We start from the raw sequence: 15,888 nt of genomic DNA, 5'->3' as shown, positions 1-15,888 counted from the left end.
AACGCTAAGCAACCCGTTAGTCCCCGTGATAACACGCATCTTCATCAGTATCCGAAGGGATCAGGTAGAGGACATACGCTGTCGACACATTGGGCATTGTCCCTTTGCCGACTCCTGCTTGATCCATTCCATGATGCAATGCTGCAGCTCAGTCAGCACACACCAACTCCCATCATCACACTCGCCAGACAGACCACCTACCATGTGAAAACTATGGCCGCATTTTCCAGACACTTGATAGCAAAGCGTGTTAACGCGTCTCGTCCAAGCGGTGAGTGTATTAAGGCCATTTTTTACTCACAAAGGCTGCAGTCGTCGCCGGGGTATTTGCACGTCGGACACGTCCCGTCAAAATGCACCTGACAGATGCCGCAGACGTCGTCCTCGGGTATGTCCCATTGCCATGTGGCGACTGAGTTCCATTCCTTGATGGTGACTTTCATGATTGCAGAATAATGCCCTCGTAAAGAGGGAGAGCAATTCCTCAAAGCATGGGTGGAGTTATGACGCAAAGTGGCTGTGTTGATGTTGATGTTGCGATGAAGTCCGACGGTGTTGCCGGGGAGAGCGCCCAGTTTGTACTTTGTCGGCTCTAGGGTAGCAGTCTCGTGACCAGGCTTGGACTTGGGGAATTTATGCTTCAATTGCATCTCAACTAAAGGAAGCACTCGTCGTTGATGCCATTGCCAAATTCTCACCTACAAAGGCCAATAATCTCTAGATGGACTTCATGTGTTCAGCTGATGCCATCAGTTCCTCTCTCGTGATCCATCCGACCATGACCAAGGCTCCCGGACCGCCGAGACACCCAATAACGGCGGAAGTAATCAAGATTCTAGCCCAAGACAGTCGGCATATGCCAGCACTCTTCAAGTCTGCAAAGTGATATGCCAACCAAAGCAACAAGGCCGTAAAAGAAACGATATAGTCCCACTGAAATATAGTATGAAGCGCCACAAGCGGACTCTCGGGAGCCTCGATGAGATATTTCGGAATAAGCACTTCTGAGACAGGCAAAGGCGAGCTGAGGATCATGGACCAGTAGCACATCACGCTGAGGCCTATCATGAAGCCGCCGATAGTGCGAATGGCCGTCTTGTTACGCCGCTGAACAGTTTCAACGCGCTCGTCGAGAAACGGCCGAATTGCAGTTGAGAATGCAAACAAGAGAATGGAGCCCCATACAGGGAAAACCTGCCATATCCAATTCACCCAGTGTCTGACTTGGAGGTCAGGGTGGACGAGGGAAACGACATGAGGGACGAAGAACGCCACAAGTAGTGCTGGGAGGACAGCAAGCACACCAGCGCTATCAATCTGTCGGGCGCTGGCTGTCGAGTACTTTTGGAGGGGAGACAAGACATAGAATAGGTAAAAGTAGGATGGCGTCGTGATTCCGAGAGTTATCATCTGGGCGACAAACAAAGGCAGGGCAAACCTAGAGCGTGTAAGAGAGCATTTCAAACGAGCAACTGGACTAAGCATCCTCTTACGTCTGGAAGAAAGTCCCTTTGTTCGCATTTCTCAGAGACTCGAGCATCCATATGGCACAGAGACCAGCGTAATCGGCGAAGAAGACGAGGCACTGCCACCATATCGTAGGGTCGTCATCAAAGACCAGCTGGCCGAAGCTGATGGCAATCCGAGCAAATGCATCGTCAAGGACGGGAACGCCAAAGAAGGTCCTCAGAACAGGCACATGAGTCCCATTCTGGAGGACATATCGTCCCTCGCTGTAGGCCTCTTCCACAACGGGCGCAAGTGGACCAGTCATGGCCATGGCTCGGATCATGAAGGCCGTTGGCAGCAGCATTGGCAGGGCTTTCAGCGCCCGACCTAGAGACGCCATCCTTGGAGCTCGCGACGCTATCAATCAATCACGGGCTATGAAACAAGGCAATTCGAGCGGCTGAACCAATCAAACAATTCGCTTCGTCTAGCGGACAGACGCCACCAATGGCTCTAGAAAGAAGGGCAACGAACAAGAGCAGCAGAACGCAGCCGAGGTTTGGCGCATGACGATGCCAGCGAGGGGATTTTCTGGGGCCAAAAGCTGGCGGGGATGCAGTCACTGCAGTGCAGTTCGCACGAGCTTTATCGGGAAGCGCACATCAGTCACCAAATGTCATGCATGGTCCAAGCTCCTCCCCCCACCACAAGCGCCAGTCGCAACTTTCGGGTCCATGATCGAATCCGAACCTCATCCTCCGCCCAAAAAACCCGCTGCTCTTTCGCATTGCAATGGCTGCGCTGCCAGTCGCTTGAGGTCAGGCCATCGAGATACAGCTGGACGAGGCGTGACTACGGCAGACTCTCATCAGCGCGGCTCTCGAGTGAAGCACAGCTACAGCGGCTCGACCACCGGCGCAATCCATCACCTCACGCGGCCAAATACGCCATATCGCAACCTCACGCCCGCCCTCGATGGCCTCAGTCGTTGCCGGCCAGTCAATGCGGATTGGTCTTCCAAGACTGGGCAACCGGTTCCTGCGGCCCAGCATGTCGACTAGACGCAACCTCTCCTCGTACCTGGTCACTCCTAAGGAGCTCCACGAGGCGCTGAAGAAGAACCCTCCTTCTCCGATCAGCCCCGATCCCCGAGTGATCCCTCTATGCGCTGCGTGGTTCCTCCCCAACGATGAACGGACTGGCATCCAGGTCTTCCGCGAGCAGCGCATCCCCAAGGCGCGATTCTTTGACCTCGACAAGGCCATCGACAAGCGCAGCCCGTACCCTCACATGCTACCGGACCCCAAGGGCTTCGCCGCGGCCATGAGCGAGCTGGGCATCCGGCGAGACGATATTGTCGTCGTCTACGATACAAAGGAGCTCGGGATCTTTAGTGCCCCCCGTGTGGCGTGGACCTTCCGGGCGTTTGGCCACCCCAAGGTGCACATCCTGAACAACTTCAGGCAGTGGGTTGCTGAGGGACTGCCCACCGAGTCCGGAGAGTTGTACAGCGTCGAATGCAACCCATACCCCATTCCGGAGCTTGCGTCGGACAGGGTTGCCTCGTTCGAGCAGGTCAAGGAGGCGGTGCTGGATTACAACAAGGAGGGCGCAGAAGGAATCCAGATCTTGGACGCCCGACCAAATGGCCGATTTACGGGCCAGGACCCAGAACCCCGCGAGGGTCTGTCATCTGGCCACATGCCAGGATCCATCAATATTCCTTTCAGCTCTGTTCTTGATCCCGAGACCAAGACGTTTCTTCCGGCTGATAAGCTGAAGAAGTTGTTTGAAGAGAAGGGTGTGGACCCCAACAAGCCCATCATCTCGACTTGCGGAACCGGCGTCACGGCATGCGCCATTGATACGGCCCTGGAAGTAGCAGGATACCCCAACTCCCGGAAGGTGTACGACGGTAGTTGGACGTAAGTGGCCTTTTCTGTCAAGATCTGAGAACTGTAGACTAACAAGACGCAGGGAATGGGCTCAGCGGGTTCATCCATCAGAGAACTTGATCGTCAAGTCGGAGTAGGGAGACTTTTAGCACAGCTTTGCTGTCGATTTGTTTGAGCCACGATACCCTCCCCTTTCTTTGCCATGATTACTACACTTCTCATGCCGCTTGTACAAAATATTGAACTATGGAGTATCTCCAGCTCGTGTGTGTTTCTTTGCTTTGATCGATATCGTGGCTCAGCCTTTTTTCGATTTTCGATGCGGAACCGCGATGGTGAACATTGAGTGATACTCGGTCCATGTTTGCGCAGCCAAAAGGAATTATCTGTCAAAAAATGCATGGTCCACCACTTCCGGCCCTTTTCTCTCTCCTCATACCCAGTGATTCTAACTGTGAATGATTGATCCCTATGCTCTCTTGTCTTCCACTCACAACAAAACAGCTTGGGGCGCTTGCTCACCTCGGTGAGCTCTTACTCAGCATCTCGGTCTGTCGGTGAATCACTCACCGATCCACAGATTCTCGCCTAACAATTGAGGCAGCGACCCACAAGTCCTGTTAGGGCTCGCCTAACCCGACCACACCCGCAAAATTCCCAAGCGGTACTAGGCCCCCGCCAGCGAAAAAAGTTCCCCCCCCAGTACGAAGGGCCACAACTCGCAAGCAAATACAACATCCAGGGCCGATCCTGCGCAAACCGTCTCATCGCGAGTCCCCCCAAAAAGCCTTCGACTCCCCCTTCGCCCCTCCGAAACAACAAAAAAAATAATCAACAACAATGGCTGATCGCGGCGGTGCTCGTGGCGGTGGTTTCGCTTCTCGGGGCGGCGCCCGTGGTGGTGATCGTGGTGGTCGTGGCCGTGGTCGTGGCCGTGGTCGCCGTGGCGGCAAGAGCGAGGAGAAGGAGTGGCAGCCTGTCACCAAGCTGGGCCGTCTTGTCAAGGCTGGCAAGATCAACAGCATGGAGGAGATCTACCTGCACTCCCTGCCCATCAAGGAGTACCAGATTGTCGACCAGTTCCTGCCCAAGCTCAAGGACGAGGTCATGAAGGTGCGAATTGCCTCTGTGTAACTTGTCTTTGACGATGAAGCTCTGCCGATTATGCCCTCGCTTCTTCCGTTCACGGGATTCGGGGAAAAGAAGATGGGCGAATGAGAAGGCGGAGAGCAATGAGGCAGAAAAGCTTCCAAACGGAGACAAACCGAGACACAGTTGCGCTAACAGGCCTTGCTTTTTCACGAAATACAGATCAAGCCCGTCCAGAAGCAGACCCGTGCCGGTCAGCGCACCCGATTCAAGGCCATTGTCATCATCGGTGACTCTGAGGGCCACGTCGGTCTCGGAATCAAGACCTCCAAGGAAGTCGCCACTGCCATCCGTGCCGCCATCATCATCGCCAAGCTGAGCGTCATCCCCGTCCGAAGAGGCTACTGGGGCTCCAACCTCGGTCTCCCTCACTCCCTGCCCTGCAAGGAGTCTGGCAAGTGCGGTTCCGTCACCGTCCGAGTAAGACTTCGCCCCGAATTACCGCAGTTTGCGCAAATCGAGAGAAATGACCTTTTGCTAATGTCCAACTTTCTATAGCTGATCCCTGCCCCCCGTGGTACCGGCATTGTCGCCTCCCCCGCCGTCAAGCGATTCCTCCAGCTCGCCGGTGTCGAGGACGCCTACTCCTCATCCGCCGGCTCCACCAAGACCCTCGAGAACACCCTCAAGGCCACCTTCTCCGCCGTGTCCAACACCTACGGCTTCCTGACCCCCAACCTGTGGAAGGAGACGAAGCTGATCCGAAGCCCTCTGGAGGAGTTCTCCGATACCCTGCGCGAAGGCAAGCGATACTAAGCGCTTGGGAGAGGGAACGGGAGAAAGAGTGTGGTTGTTGAAGAAGGGGGACTGGAAACGGTGCCGCGGAGTCAACGAAGACAAACTTGTGTTTCATTGCATGGTTTTTGGCCGGTTAGGAACTTTTTCGGACATGAGCGTCATGAGGATATAAAAATGGGCCATGATCTGGAATGAGAGAAAAGAGAAAAATTTTCAACTGGCGTTTCTTCTTTCAAACTGCGCCTACAAAAGTGTTTTGGTGACTGGTGTGAACTGCTGCCTCTTGAGAAGGGAGTTTCGTTGATAGGGGGGCCTCTGTCATGGTCCCTTCCCCTTCTTTTCGGTTGTGAACTCGTCTCATAATACTAAACAGCTGCCATTCAGATTCTCATCTACTATTCAGGGGCTCCTTTACCCCTGATTCCAAACTCCATACTAAACACTTATACAGTTCATTCAACAGCAACAAGGAAGCTAATCAATCCCTCTTCACCGGAACCTTGAACTCAACCACAGGCCCATCAACCTCCATCAACCTCCCCACGCCCCCTTTCCACTTCATCTCCATGTCAGGGATGCGATACGTTATCTGCCCTGCCCTGGAATACGTGCCCCGATACTGCACCGGGACGACCGGCTTCGGCGGCTCTCCCGTCTCGCCCCTGGCTATCGCGAACAGATCAGGCTTCTGCTCCTCGCCCAGCTTGCGCAAAGGACCCTCGGTGCGCTGCATCTTGGCAGGTCGACTTTCGGGTATCAAGTGTTCCGGCACAGCTGGCAGTTCAAAGTGGTGGGTTACACCAGCAGCGGGCTCGGTGGTCGAAGAGCCAAAGACGGCTTGTTTGAGGACATCTCCCCAGGTGCGTTTCTTAGCCGGCGGTGCAAGTCCTGCATTTACATCAAATCGTTAGTCAATCTTCATCGAGCACAGGATAAAGGACGGGGTAGAAGGAGGTTAAGGGAGGGGGTAAACTCACTCATCTTCATCCTCTCCTCAAACACCCTCCTCTGCAACGGCGTATCCCCCATCCAAAACTCCTCCCTCCCAGGCACAAACCTGCGCTTCCTCTCCGCAGCCTTCCAGTACGGCATCTCGCCATCCTGCTCCAGCTCCAGATCCTCCGCCAAGGCAGCAACCAAGTCGTCGTTGTCGCCAACATTCTCCACGCTAGCGGCGGCTGCCCTCTCCGGACCCCTCGACGCAATGACTCTCCGTCTGCCCTCGGACTGCAGGTGCACCGGCCAGTTGTTGATGTCCCAGAAGAGGTGCACGGCCTTCTTCCTCGACGGGTGAGCAAACGTCCAGACGGGCTCGCGGCGCATGGTGGTGGTGGTGCGGCTGTTCTGCGCCCGCGCGGCGAGGGCGTCGTCGGCCTGCTTCTTCTCGTCTTGCGCCTGTTCCTTGCGGAGCTGGACCTGCAGCGCCTCGATGCGCGCGCCCCTGGTGCCCCGGTCGACCGTGCGCCATATCTCGTCGCTCTCCTTCTGGAACCTGTCTTTCCAGGGGGTCGGGTCCGCGACTCGATACCGCGTGACGTAGCTGTTGTACGGGAGGTGCAGCGGCCACAGCATCGTCTTGTTGTCGGCGGCCTCGCGCAGGAGATTCCTCCTCACGAGGTCGTACGCGACGCCCTGGTCGGGATACTCCTTCTCCGCCCACTCCGCCCTGTGCTGCTCGTAGACTTCGGGCTCGGCGATCCTAACGACGTCGGTCCAGAGCATGGTGATTCGCCAGTCCCTCGTGTTGGCCCTGTTCTTGGTGCGGTCGTTGGGACGCTTCCTCGTGTCGTCTTCCCAGTACTCGATGATAGCGTCGAGAAACCTGCCGTTGTGCTCTTGCACCTCTGGGTCTTGCAGCTTCTTCTCGTCCTCTTCGTGCTGCCTCTGCAGGGCTACGAGGGTCTTGCCCAGGCGGTAACCCAGGCAGAAGAAGAAGTTGGCAGTCTTGTCGTGCCACTCGGGGCTTCGCACGGGGTCCTTGATGAACTCGTGGAGGGAGAGGACGTCTTTCCGTTGGGGCATGTCGGGGGGGTACATGTGGAAGTCTTCGGATGATGCGGGCACGGAGATTTTGGTCGAGATTGTGCTGTCTGAGGCCACGCTTGCGTCGTCTCGCATCTTCTCCTTGCCCTTGTTCTTAGGTCTTGCCTGAGAGGTGTAGGAGGTGAACGGCTTCTTCTCCAGAGATGACTGGGGTCCAGCTTCCGGCCACTTGACCAAGTCTTCGGGATGAAACTCCGTCTCTGGCCGTCCAAACATCAACTCCCCGCTTGTCCGGTTTCTATAAAGTCTGCTTTTCTCGTCAGCTTCTTCTTTTCATTCATTCATCATTGGGTCAGAAGAACATGGGGGCAACACTCACTTCAAAACCTTCAACTCGTGCAGCTTTGGAGCAAGCACCTTCACCTCTCGCTCAGTAAACTCGTGCCTCTTCACCGGCCCACGGCATCCCACGTTCAGCTCCCTCAGAAAGTGCTCCATCGTCCTAGGCCTCATGTCGCTGAAGAGCGAAACGGGGCTCAAGTCGCGCATCATCTGCGTGACCCTGGAAAGCAGAAGCTCTCCCTTCTTCCCAAGAGCCTCCTGGAGCGTGTGCGGGCGATTCCGCGAAGGCTGGCAGATGTACTCCAGCCACGCTGCCTCCGTCGGCCTCAGGTTGGCAAGAGAAACCCCATCAGCATCAAACTCATGCCCGCCAAACCTCAGCTTTGTCTTTCCGATCGACGACCCCGACAAGCCCTTGTTCACAGCCGTCAGAAGATCAAAGATGAAGCCCCGAGGAGCCCGCCTCGCCGCCCGCTTCAACCCCTGGTGAATCCTTTGGCAGCGCCGCAAGAGCTCGTACGTCTTCTTCATCTCGAGGTTCATCAGGTCGGGCTGCACGGGGCCTTTGTAGTTCTTGGGGAGCTGCATGACGGGCTCGTCGCTGCCCTGCCAGAGCTTGTGCGCGTACGACTCCTTGACGGCGTGCTCCCTCGCCCACTGCGCCCATCGCAGCTCCTCCTGCTTGAAGAACTGGTAGGCCCTGGTGTAGGCCCAGGGGTCTCGCGACTCCTTCTCCGGAGGGTGTGTGAGCCTCTTCATGGCGTAGATGATGCCCGCGTCTGGCTTCTTCCCGGCCGCAGAAGAAGGATGAGAAAGGGGGGAAACGCGCCCCGAGGCGTCATTGAGGGGTGAGCTATCACCCTCCTTCATGGATCTAGTGACTACATCCCGAGGCCTCAGTTCAATCTCGGGCCCGGGAAGCTGCGGCAGCCTCGTGCTTCTCTTGGGCCAAAAGCCCGTCGGAAAGTCGACAATCAGCTGCTGCTCGCCGTAGTAGTAATTCTCAAATATCCAGTGCGCGCGCAGCATGTCGAGCGCCTCGCCGAGGTCGTGGATCCAGGCCTCGCCCCGGGACTTGGACTGCAGGTAGGCAAAGTACTCGGCCAGCTCGGCAAACTTGCGCTTCCAGTTCGCAGTGCGGTCGATGTCGCCGTCGGCGAGGAAGTTCTTTGCTCGGGCGAGCTGGATCCGGGGGTCTTCGATGAGCCAGCCTTTGTAGTTGTGATGTTGCATGTTGCTGGAGGTGGTGACGACGGCATCGGGCCGTCTGTTTGTATCGTCCGTGGGCTCAGAGTCGACGTTCAGGCTCTCAGTGTTGCCCTCGTCCGCGTCTGTGGACTCGTCTGGTCCAATGGTCATCTCCAGCTCGATGCCCGTCCTGGCCGGCATCTCCGCGAATGCTTTACTCTGGAACTCGCCCTGGAACCTTTGCGAGATGTCCGACAGTTTGGCGAAGCGTTGAGCAAAGGCCTGCTTGAGCTGAGGCGCCATATTGGGCAGTTCGTGTAGGAGATTGCCGACTGACTCTTTGCTGAGGAGCGTGTCCATGTGCTGGTACATTTTCTCCACGATTTCAAGCTCCTGGAGAGATATGGACCATGTTGGTGTCGGGGAATTGGCCGAGTCGTTGTAGAGGGGGTCGAAGCCGTTGAATGCGTCTATGGCCTCAGAGAGGGCGTTGTTTGATGCCAGATTTGCTGGGTGAATGCCTTTCTTGATGGTCACGGTATTTACAATGTCACCGTTTTCTTCTCTTCGTGTCAGCCATGTGACCAATCTATCAGGAACTCAAGTGATTGATCAGGAAAGGGTTACTTGACTCACCTTTGACAGTGGGCTGCCAGCTCACTCCTCCAGTCGTCGAGGGCCCGCCCTTCAACCTCTCATCAAGAGCAGCTTGCAGTCCCTCAACGGGCACCGAAGACGCTGCTGCTCGATCAACCACTTCACCAATGACCCCTGAACCAGGCCCTCTGAGATGCGGATATCGACAGCCAAACAGCTGTGAAAAGTGTCGACGAGCAACAGGATGTTCCGCGAGGAAGTCATCCAGGACATGATCCCTCACAAGTGTGTTCAAACGCTGCAACAGGTCACCTGGCCTTCCAGAGGCGCCGAGTTGCTGCACCTGCAACGGCAGCTTGTCAAAGTTGCCAGACAGGACTTTTCCTATCCTCTCTGTAAACCCCCCGAAATCAGCAAATCAGACAATGGTCGACTCATCTGGGAGGAAGCTTGCTTACCGAGAATGCCTTCTACGCGATCCAAGAGCTCGAGCTGCAAAGTCCCCGCGGCTGCGTCTCTCGTCGTCCTAGTTGTAGGTCCTCGCAGCCGAAGCATCAGACCTCGCGAGTCGGGGTCCATGGCCACCTCTGTGGCCGGTGGAAGAGTCGACATGGTGATGGCGTCGGTTGCTTCAGTCTTGCCTTGAGCGGTGGCTTCAGATGGCTCGAAACTCTTGGTTTTTCTTTTTCTTCTTCTCCTTCTGATATCGTCGTAGCCAGGCAACTTGAATCGCTTCGCAAGAGAAGGATTGCGGACTCGCACAAACTCGTTTAAGCGGAAGAGGACTCGAAACGAAGAGGAGGAATCAGGTTTATCAGACTTTCATTCTCGCATTTGATGCAACTCTATCTAGAAATGCTATTTTGGGAACAAGGCGTCCTTTGTGTGCTTCTTCCGGACGTTTCAAGAAGCACACAAAGGTGTTCCAGAAGTCGTCTACGCGAGTCAAAGGCAGCAGCAGCTCTTTGTTGAGTTGACTGCGGCTGACAGACTGCATCTCGGGAACGGGATGTATCAACGGATGCTCTCTACAACCATGCTTAGGTGCTGGGACTCGTCTTGTTGCGGTGCTTTCGGAGCAGGGAGATGATTGCAGCCTTTAGCAAAAGAAGAAGAGGATATGTTGCTTTGACCAAGTAGTCGTGCTATTCGCATCAAGAGGTCCATAGGTTGACTCTACGCTCTTTTGGATGACTGCGCGTGCAGTTCCCGAGTATTGTCATCCAGATGCGTCCCGAATCTCTCTACCCCAGATGATATCCTACTCTTACACAACATCGAGCCTTCTTCAACCTCGCGATACTTTGGGACTGCACGACAGACATGGTTGTAATGCGCCTGGTCCATCTGTCGCATCAATCCTTATTTTCATCTGTATTGTTGCCTATCTCCGACTTGCACCAACGTCACCAACCATAACCCATGATGACAACGAAATGAAGAGCACTCACCGCTACCCTCTTGGACATCTCCAGAGTACATACTATGTCGTCAAACCTCACTCAACCCCTCCAAGCCTACATCACCACCACATCCATAAAACCATCAAAGCCCGCCCCAGAGCAAAGCAAAGCATCCCTCGGACCACCCAATCCAACGAAGCACAGGCACACCCACTCCTTTTCCCACAAAGAAATCGACATACGCCACCCAATCATCTTCTCACCAAAGCACAGATCCCATTCTCGACCCTCCGGACAAACAAAGAAACAAACAAGCAAACAAACAACATCCCCCCCTCCTTTTCCAACGCAATCCCCTGCTAATCACATATCTCGCTTCCCTCCCAATCGCAAACAACCACACACATACTTTGTTCCTCGCCCCCCTCGTTTCATTCTCTCTTTCTTTGCCCCGTTTCACATCAAATCACATGGCAATCCGTCTCATCTTCTCCTCTCAATACCTATGCATCCGTCCCCACATTACAGAGAAATTCAACCTCCTCTTACACTCTTCGGTAGAGCAAAGTAAGGTCCTTTGTTATCCCCCAGATCGTCCATCCTTCCATCGTACACGCACCGCTTCTCAATGGTCGGCATCACCTATCAACCTCCTTTAACCCCCCAACACCAACAGCGCCCCCCAACCTCTGTCTCTCTCTCACTCTCTCTCACGCTCATCAACCCTTCACTCCCATCGTCTTTCTTCCCACAACCCCATCCTTCCCACACCCCAAACCTCACCCAATCTCGCAAAAAAAGAACTTCCAATCCAATAGCCCCATATCCCCCAAACCCCTCTAAATCCGCAACTCGCAAAACTAACTCCATGCTCATTCTAATCAGACTCCATACAGTTCTTGGTGTTTCCCCCCAAATTACAACGTTGCAAGGCTCTCTCTCATTCCCCCTCATGCATCATATCATCAGGTAATAGTACTACCCGCATCCGTGCACCACACAAAATCAACCTGTCAAATCTCAACCCTTGCTCCAACAAAGTCACTTCCTCTCCTTCTCTCCTTCTCTCCCTCTCTCCCTCGCACACACAGACACTGCATTCCTCCCTCTACTACTACCACCCAACAAATAAACAGTCACATGATATCCCAAATTGCGCATATACGTACGCCTTCAGAAGAACGAAGAATACCTAGAGTCATAATAGGCAAATTGTGCATTCATGATCATATCGAAACTTGACAACCTCCCGCTTAAGACTGTACAGCCTAGCTTAGTCATTCTCTCAATCCAGTCCCCAGAACCAACCTCATTAAACTCGTTCCCACCACAAAAAAAAAAGCTCCAACCGTCAAAGGTCCCTGAGTTGACCGAGATTAAAGACCTTCGCATATGCACATCTCAGGCAATGATACCCTGCCTTAAGTGAAGTACTAGGAAGAGAAGTGCTACTCTCTCGTAACGTACTTTGCAGTACTGGGCTGTCAGTACCTAGGTACCTAGGCAGTAATACTAGTAGAAAGAAAAGACAAAGAGAGAATCGCCAATGCCCTCATTCTGATCAAAACCATCACCAGCATCATTCAATTAAAGGAGGGCTCAACTCTTGTCGTCATCGCTCGCCAGTTGCAGGCGCGAAACAGTCCCATACAACTAGCTGTCTACCACATTACATACAAGATGGAACAGAGACAGGTCTCGCGTTCTACCAATTCATCCACAGCCACTTTAAAGCACACGCACTTGCTTTCTTGTTCAAAGAACTTTCAACTTTTTTTTTCTCTCTTCTTTTCTTTCCTTTCTTTGTGCCTGTTCGCACTACCTCATATGTACAGGCCGAGCGGAGATGATAATGCGAAAAAAAACAGGCTGATAACCTAGGGCAGCAGCCCATGCATGCATGCATGTATCACCATGCGCATCTTGTGCCGCCTCCTTCGACCAACCAACAGGCGGCAAACAGCACCTTGTCCAAACCCCTTCTTTCCAGAAGAGACCGATGGGTATCAATCCGTCCGCCGCCTTTCCAATCTGCTCTTGTATCGAGAAGAATTATAAACCAATAGCCTTGCCTTGCAACAAAGCCCATGTTCTTCCTCCCAGACGCCAAGTAGAGATCAGATCCGAAAGTCGAAAACGGGGGTTGTTCAGAAAAGAAAGAAGAAAAGAAAAGAAAAGAAAAAGACCTTCCGGCTGCTTCTCGCACCTACTCTCCACCTCCGCTCCGTGGTATTCTTAAGACGCTTTTTTTCTTCTCCTCCAAGGGGGCCACTGTGCATTCTGAAGAGTCCTCGTTCCTCCCCGGTTCTCAAGGCTGGCCGAATCCCCCTTTCAACTCCTCTATCCCCCCTTCAATACTATATCCACCGCAACATAGGCCTCCCTCTGGATAGGGAGCCGCGCAACTCCTGGATCCATGTAGGCGTGCTCCATGCCCGTGGAAACCACGCAAAGCGCCCAGAAGCGCAGAAGCTGAAAAAAAAAAATAGAAAACAAAATGTCAGATAAAAAACGATTCGAGGAAAATTTGGGTATGATCCGCGTTCCATTTTTTTGGTGCCATAAGAGACTTGCTGAAAGATTTGACTGCGAAGATGAACTGGAGAAATAAAAAAGGATTTGGGAGAAAAAAATTGGAATTAAAAATCAATCGCTAAATGCCATGACGTAGATATGAGACAGATCATTCTGGAGAATTGACCATCAAGTTTGAATGTGATTGCTTGGAGGACTGAGAGTCCAAAGCCATGACCTCGAAGTTTGAAACATGAACGTCCCTCCCATCCGCAAGTGAATGCGGACAAGGAGAGAGGAAAGAAGCGTGTGCTGGATTAATCGACCAATGCCAAAGGTATGCGCCACCAAATCTCCTATTGTTGGTGGATACCGTGCTGGTTCACAAAGGCAGCGTACTGCTGCACGTGTTGGGGATATGAAGAAGAATGGCTCTGGGGAGTTGGCGTGACTGGACATCGGGGTGGCAGCTGGTGGTATGAGTCCACCTTTGCCGTGTTTCCGTAGGCGTTGTCGGGGGTGATGGGAGGCGTGAGGTAGCCGTCGAACCCGGCGGCAGCGCCGTGGCCCTTCTGGGGGGTGCTGTAGATGTCGGAGTGCCTTGAGACAGGCTCGGCAGGGGGCGACTGGGGGTTGGCCTGGAGCCGTGCCATCGCGGCCTGCTCGGCCATGAAGTCGGCCAGCTTCTGGGAAACCTTGGACAGGGATGATGAAGAGTACTTGCGGGCCAGGGTCGGCGAGGGCTGGTTGAGGTGCTGAGAAAGGGTCAAGAGCGTCAGGTTCTCGGTGTGGTCCCAGTCGCCGTCGTTGATCTCGGGCCTTCCCAGGATGGCCCTGGCCAAGGCTAATGAGGAGCGAGCCATGATGGAGGACTTGGTCGAAACGAAATCGCGGTGGTACAGGGCAATCTCGCAGAGGTAGGCGGCCATGTGCTCCACCTCCTTGTCGTCCTGCTCCTCGGCAGCCATGAGCTGGGTAAAGAAGTCGACGGTGGGGTGGCCAATGGTCCATTCCAGGGTGTTGAGGACGTGCATCTCCATCTGGGTGAACATGCCGGCGTCGTACAGGCCGCAGCACATGTTGTTGAGTTCATGAATCTGGGGCACGCGGTCCTTCTTGTCGCCGTACTTGGCCGCGATGAGAAGAGCGGCACAGCCGACGAGCTGGTAGTGCTGCTTGTACACCACACGGCGTGAGCAGTACCGGTCCAGCAGGTTGACGGTGAGGAACAGTGTCTCGGGCAGCAGGGCGAAGGCGGCGTGGGCCTCGATGAGGAAGTCGATGAGGTACGGGCGCATAAACCATTGGATCTCACGCTGCATATCGATGAGGTTGGCATCGGGAAGAGTCTCGTCCTGTTCGGAGGTTAGCGCAATTGCAATAGGGGACAAGGACAATGCCAGGTTTATCCCTCAGGCGTGGAGGTCAACGTGCCTCCATGTGTCGCATATGCTTCATGATGTCTCCCAGGTACTCCTCGCCGGCAAGACGAGAGAGCTCGCAGGCAATGGTCTCTTGTCGGCTGCGCGCGAGCATCTTGGCGGTCTCCCGGGCGCGAGTACTGGACTGGGGCTCATCGGTCTCGATGAAGAAGTGTTCGTCAGGCTGAGCGTAGGCCATGATGTCGGACGAAGTGTGGCGAACGGGGGGGTTTGGTGTTGTAAAATTAGTTTTTTCGGCGGTGTTATATGTCTAAAAGAGTGACGGCAAGTTCTCCAGGAAGCTTTGAGTGGGAGAGACTATTGGGGGGGGGGAAAAGAGCGAGCCTCGGGTGTATCAAGGAGTGAATGCCACCCTAGGAATTAAGGTATTAAGATATTAAGGAGCGTGGTGAAAAAACTAATGGAAAAGAGTGACTGTGGCTGGGAAGAAAGCCGGGATCATGTAGACTGAATATTCAATCGAAAATGCAAAAGGGACCGGGCGGAAAGGGGGGGCGCCGTTCAAGGACGTCCAAGGGGACCGACTCGACTGCTTCTAATAGGAAAAATCGAATGCGTTAGCTCTCATTTGTGCCAATATAAAGAGAAAGATAGAAAGCCCGATATAGAAATGCAATCTGGGGAGAGGAAGAGGGCCAAGACATGGGGTTGGAAAATGATGCGTCGCAAGAGAGCCTTCCCCTGAGCTGGGCTTTGGCAGAGCCCACCCGATTCGCTCCCTTTACTCAATGGAGGGGGTTGGCTGGCATGGAAGCGCACGATGGATTGGCACGAGGGCGCGATGGACCGAGCAGGGGGGGGCAGATGAAGAGGTCTCTTACCGCCACGTACGAGGAGACAAGGGACAGAGAGTAGTCAATGAGACACCTCGGGCAATTGGCGGGATCAACGAGTGAACGTCTCCCGCAGAGCAATGCACCGAATGAGAGGTAGAAGGTCGAGCGCAGCTGTGGAGATCTGCTGAGAATGCGGAGCGGGCTCGGGTATGCAGCTGTCAAGGGAGCGCACATCGAATAGATTAGACTATGCTGCGGACACTGGCGAACCTCGAGAGCCTGGCGGGAGGAGGAGAATGAAGGGGGGAGAAGGCAGGAGAAAGGAGAGAGATGGAGAAATGCTAGTGAGGTAGTGGATGGATATGGATGAGTAGGAGATAGGAAAAGAGAGCTTGGTCCTACCTGTTGTCAC

The 15,888-nt window shown here is 54.2% G+C and overlaps 6 protein-coding genes across 6 annotated transcripts; 2 read left to right on the top strand and 4 right to left on the bottom strand.

Annotated features, from left to right (window-relative positions):
* Nucleotides 1–60: 60 nt before the first annotated feature.
* On the bottom strand, nt 61–443 carry TRIREDRAFT_62634 (uncharacterized protein; the record flags this gene model as incomplete). Its single annotated transcript, XM_006965575.1, has 3 exons — nt 61–141; nt 202–233; nt 302–443. The coding sequence occupies 3 exons, from the start codon at nt 441–443 to the stop codon at nt 61–63; spliced, it is 255 nt and encodes an 84-aa protein (XP_006965637.1).
* A 274-nt stretch (nt 444–717) lies between these two features.
* Nucleotides 718–1,855, bottom strand: TRIREDRAFT_62703 (uncharacterized protein; the record flags this gene model as incomplete). Its single annotated transcript, XM_006965574.1, has 2 exons — nt 718–1,438; nt 1,533–1,855. Coding segments are annotated over 2 exons (1,044 nt in total), but the record flags the coding sequence as incomplete, so codon positions are not given.
* A 390-nt stretch (nt 1,856–2,245) lies between these two features.
* Nucleotides 2,246–3,481, top strand: TRIREDRAFT_78306 (uncharacterized protein; the record flags this gene model as incomplete). The annotated part of the gene is made up of 2 exons (XM_006965737.1): nt 2,246–3,374; nt 3,427–3,481. The coding sequence occupies exons 1-2, from the start codon at nt 2,425–2,427 to the stop codon at nt 3,479–3,481; spliced, it is 1,005 nt and encodes a 334-aa protein (XP_006965799.1). The 5' UTR covers nt 2,246–2,424.
* A 624-nt stretch (nt 3,482–4,105) lies between these two features.
* Nucleotides 4,106–5,425, top strand: TRIREDRAFT_122036 (uncharacterized protein). The gene is made up of 3 exons (XM_006965736.1): nt 4,106–4,457; nt 4,656–4,913; nt 4,992–5,425. The coding sequence occupies exons 1-3, from the start codon at nt 4,185–4,187 to the stop codon at nt 5,247–5,249; spliced, it is 789 nt and encodes a 262-aa protein (XP_006965798.1). The 5' UTR covers nt 4,106–4,184; the 3' UTR covers nt 5,250–5,425.
* Nucleotides 5,426–5,709: 284 nt separating this feature from the next.
* TRIREDRAFT_107745 (uncharacterized protein) lies at nt 5,710–9,953 on the bottom strand (the record flags this gene model as incomplete). The annotated part of the gene is made up of 5 exons (XM_006965573.1): nt 5,710–6,119; nt 6,209–7,512; nt 7,594–9,265; nt 9,381–9,734; nt 9,800–9,953. The coding sequence occupies 5 exons, from the start codon at nt 9,951–9,953 to the stop codon at nt 5,710–5,712; spliced, it is 3,894 nt and encodes a 1,297-aa protein (XP_006965635.1).
* Nucleotides 9,954–12,551: 2,598 nt separating this feature from the next.
* On the bottom strand, nt 12,552–15,048 carry TRIREDRAFT_48486 (uncharacterized protein). The gene is made up of 2 exons (XM_006965572.1): nt 14,693–15,048; nt 12,552–14,613 (listed from the first exon to the last, which is right to left on the bottom strand). Exons 1-2 carry the CDS (start codon nt 14,876–14,878, stop codon nt 13,615–13,617), a joined length of 1,185 nt encoding a protein of 394 aa, XP_006965634.1. The 5' UTR covers nt 14,879–15,048; the 3' UTR covers nt 12,552–13,614.
* Nucleotides 15,049–15,888: the final 840 nt, after the last annotated feature.

This window comes from Trichoderma reesei (assembly GCF_000167675.1).
Source record: "Trichoderma reesei QM6a unplaced genomic scaffold TRIREscaffold_10, whole genome shotgun sequence".
In the NCBI taxonomy this organism is placed as follows: domain Eukaryota; kingdom Fungi; phylum Ascomycota; class Sordariomycetes; order Hypocreales; family Hypocreaceae; genus Trichoderma; species Trichoderma reesei.
This window is presented reverse-complemented; position numbering and strand designations above follow the sequence as displayed.